The sequence below is a fragment of the Bubalus kerabau genome, chromosome 15, assembly GCF_029407905.1.
Source record: "Bubalus kerabau isolate K-KA32 ecotype Philippines breed swamp buffalo chromosome 15, PCC_UOA_SB_1v2, whole genome shotgun sequence".
NCBI lineage: Eukaryota > Metazoa > Chordata > Mammalia > Artiodactyla > Bovidae > Bubalus > Bubalus kerabau.
Window position 1 is genome coordinate 50,429,663 of NC_073638.1, and position 4,067 is coordinate 50,433,729.

Below are 4,067 nucleotides of genomic sequence, written 5' to 3' on the forward strand. Positions count from 1 at the left end.
GGACACAGGCTACTGGGTCAAAGTCCCAGTACCACATTTCTCTAATTAAAGAGCTAAAAACACACCATATATACATTCTTTGCCTAGAAGAGAAGTAGTTTCATGCTATCAAGAACAAAGTACAATGACATACAAATAGAGACCACAACAGCTTCCTTTCAAGTTAGCCTATTAACCTTTGAACTGAAGCTCCAATAAAGTTTCCACAAGTCCTAGAATCCATTAGTCAGCAGTTAGGAATAAATCAACTTGTGTTGCAATCTGGCAGCAATAGATCAGGACCAGGAGATATTTGTTAAAGCAAGAATATGCATATCTTCCTTGAGAGATCAAAATCCTTAATAAAACAATGTGGTAAGTATTTTATTTTTTAATAAAGGCACGGAGCACAGGCTCCCATATCTGTTTGGTCTTTATACCATAAATGATGGGGTTGAGTGAGGGTGGGATAATCAAATAGAGGTTGGCAACAAGAATATGAATATAGTGAGGTATTTTGTGTCCAAATCGGTGGGTAAGGAAAGAGAAGACTGAGGGGATATAGAAAACACAGATGACCCCAATATGGGACCCACATGTGCTTAGGGCTTTTAGTCGTGCATCTTGGGATGGGAGACAGAAGACCGCCCAGAGAATATAAACATAGGAGATGCCAATAAGGACTAGGTTTAGGACAAAGAATGAAACAACAAAAAGTCCATAGATACCATTAATTCGGATATTTCCACAGGACAGTTTTGCAATTCCCATGTGTTCACAGTAGGAATGAGGTAATATATAAGCCTGGCAAAATGGTAGGCGATAGACGAGATAGATCATGGGAAGTGTAAGCAGAACTGGACGAATTACAATGCACATGCTGATGCCCATGAGCACCCGGGATGTCAAAATGGTCGTGTAGTGGAGTGGAGCACAGATAGCCACATAACGGTCAAAGGCCATCGCCAGTAAGACTTCAGCTTCCATGCCAGTAAAAGCATGGATCAGGAACATCTGGGCCACACAAGCTCCAAAATTAATCTCATGAGCATCAAACCAGAAGATACCCAGCATACGGGGTACTGAGGTTGTTGAAAGGGCCAAATCAATTGTTGAAAGGATGGCCAGGAAGTAGAACATGGGCTCCCGGAAGGTCTTCTCTGTCTTGATGACCAGCAGAATTGTGACATTTCCCAGTAAAGCCACAAGGTAAACAGAGCAGAAAGGCAGGGAGATCCAGCCATGGACATCTTCAAGACCTGGGATTCCAATGAGGAAAAATGTGGTTGGGTGAAAAATGCTCCTATTGTGATAAAACATCCTTCCAAGTCATAGAGTAGAAGAAGTCGTCACTCCTAGAAGGAAGAAGAAAAAAAGAAATTTCAGTAAGAACTGGTTATGAAAATGATTAGCTTAGAGTTTCAATATATTGTGAAATGAAAAATTTTGCTTTGGAAGATCTATTAATTCTTTTTCGTATTCTAAATCAAGCCATACTCGTTTGAATGGTCCAGTCTCAAAATATGTAATCCTTATAAACATTTAACCCTATTTTTTTATCATCTAAAGTTTATCATCAAACCCTGGGCAGAATAGAAAACATAAATCATAGCATGAAGTATGGAATAATTTAATATTCTCTATATCTTTTTTGAAATCCCTACTGAAAAGGGACACATGAAAAACCAAGGATACACATATGAGAATGCAGACATAACCCCAAAAGGGAGAGGCAGATGAGAAAGTAGTCATAGGCATGAATGCACACAACACTTCCATAATTAGAAAAGGCAAAATTTCTCTAAAGATTTATTTATCATTTTGACATACAGAAAATTCCAAGATCAAACAGTTTTCTGTAAAATGACAGAAGCAAAATATCAGAGATATATATTATCATAAGAAAAAAAATTACAGACATTCTGAGATACCTGCCCAAGAGCAGACTCAAGTGGATGGACACCTCCGTACTTGAAAGATCCCTGAAAGAAAGATAATAATAAAAAGATAATAAACTTCTGTAGATTTTCACTGATGTCTCTATTTTCTCAGTCATTTCATTTAATAGTGGTTCATTTTTGATTGTTATGAATATATTGGTTTCTAGTGGTATGTGATAAATTCTGCATTCACTGTTCACTCTACATCAGCTCCTCTGAGAAAACCTGATAATTTTATCACTGCTTCAGAACTGGCATGTACTCTATTCACTCCTTCTGCCTGGCTAAAACATTGGAAGTGTGGGTAGAGTACAGCCTAAAAGGCTTCAGGTCATTATGGATCTGCAGAAGGTATTTTTGAGCATCACAAAAAGTCTGAAACAACAAAATCTAATAGAAGAGAGAATTGCTTTTCATCATTGTCTAAAGGAAATAGAAGCACTTCTGCAATGCCTTAAAAATGATTAAGAAGCAATCAGGAGAAACCCCATAAACTCAAATAATAAAGCTGACACTTTCTCTGGGTTCCCAACTTGAGGCAGAGTGCTTCAAGTTCAGGATAAAGTAGCATTGCTGTGGCTACTGCTAAGTCGCTTCAATCGTATCCGACTCTGTGCGACCTCATAGACGGCAACCCACCAGGCTCCCCCATCCCTGGGATTCTCCAGGCAAGAACACTGGAGTGGGTTGCCATTTCCTTCTCCAATGCATGAAAGTGAAAAGTGAAAGTGAAGTCGCTCAGTCGCGTCAGACTCTTAGCCACCCCATGGACTGCAGCCGACCAGGCTCCTCCCTCCATGGGTTTTTCCAGGCAAGAGTACTGGAGTGGTTTTAACCTTAGTATAACTCCATATTTCCATGGGAAATATATCAGGTTGGATGAATAAAATAAATGTTGTATACATTCTGAAGTTGGTATGTGTGTTTGTGAGAGAAAGAAAAACAGAGAGATGGAGAGATAGAGAACAGCTGTATTTTGCAATGCTCCTTTATGTGTGTGTGTGTGTGTGTTTTAAACGGAAACTTCCAGGCAATTGCCAGTGGCCCCTGTCAGGGTGCAGGTGAAGAGCAAACCTTCTAGATATTGTGATGCCTACTTTGGGTTCATCTCTATAAATAAATGCTCAATAACATGCCACTGCTCACCTCAGACTTTCATCCTGCTTCATAAATGCATTTCATTCAATCCCTGTAACCTATTCCAGAAGCAGAAATTTTACTTTATCAACCAACTAAATAACCATTCTTGTAAGCAGATTTTAAATGCCTTTGATCTTTTAGATATTTTTAAAAATACCCAAATCTCTATTTAAAAGTTGCAAGATTTCCCACCTGAAACGGATTACTGCATCAAGCATATCACATCAAGGTAGTAGTTCTCAGCCACGTTGGGTGGATCGTGCCTCTTTCATTTGAGTTCAATACACACCTAAATAAAAAGAAAATTCATGCATGATGCTTCATTTTTCCTTAGAAAGAGAGACACATGATAAATATCAAACAGTAAAACTCTATGTCTGTTTTTTCATACAGTTCAGAGAGGTTGCAGCTGCTTATAGGTTTGGAAAAAAATGAGTTAATTCAGCTTTCTCTTATAAATCGCTCTCTGAGATTAACTCCGCTGAGACTGCTGACAAAACCCTCAGACTATGATTTAGAAAAAGAGAAACCCAAGAGAAAGTAACATGGTTAGGGATTTATACAAAGTTATGAATGTGGGACAAAAACACAGATATTATCATTTGTATATGCCATAGAGAGAAGTATTCATGTTCCTCTAGGGAAGATTCTGTAGTCAAATTCTATGGGTTGCTGTTTTCTAGACAAAATGGCACCTAATTCATATTCTAAGTTCAAACATAATAAGCTAGCATTGGAGACTCCATTTTCAGCCTTAGCTCTCCCTGTCTCCCTTCACTGACCAGGTATCTCAGTTCATTGAAAGCTTAGCTTTAGGGGTCTTTGGACCCACTCTCCTCTGTCCATGATTGTTCCCCTTTTACAGTTGTTCATATATATGTCACAGAGGCCATAGAAACAAATGGTCAAAATAGCCAACCCTGGGATTGATCTGACTCAGTTCAAATATTGGACTCCCATGTATGGCTATATCACCATGAGTGATTTACTAATTATCTCTATGTCTCA

The 4,067-nt window shown here is 38.7% G+C and overlaps 1 protein-coding gene across 1 annotated transcript; it reads right to left on the bottom strand.

Moving 5' to 3' along the window:
• Positions 1-363: 363 nt before the first annotated feature.
• LOC129628233 (olfactory receptor 52J3) lies at positions 364-1,944 on the bottom strand. Its single transcript, XM_055547651.1, has one exon. It carries the CDS (start codon positions 1,297-1,299, stop codon positions 364-366), a length of 936 nt encoding a protein of 311 aa, XP_055403626.1. The 5' UTR covers positions 1,300-1,944.
• Between the last annotated feature and the right edge of the window lie 2,123 nt (positions 1,945-4,067).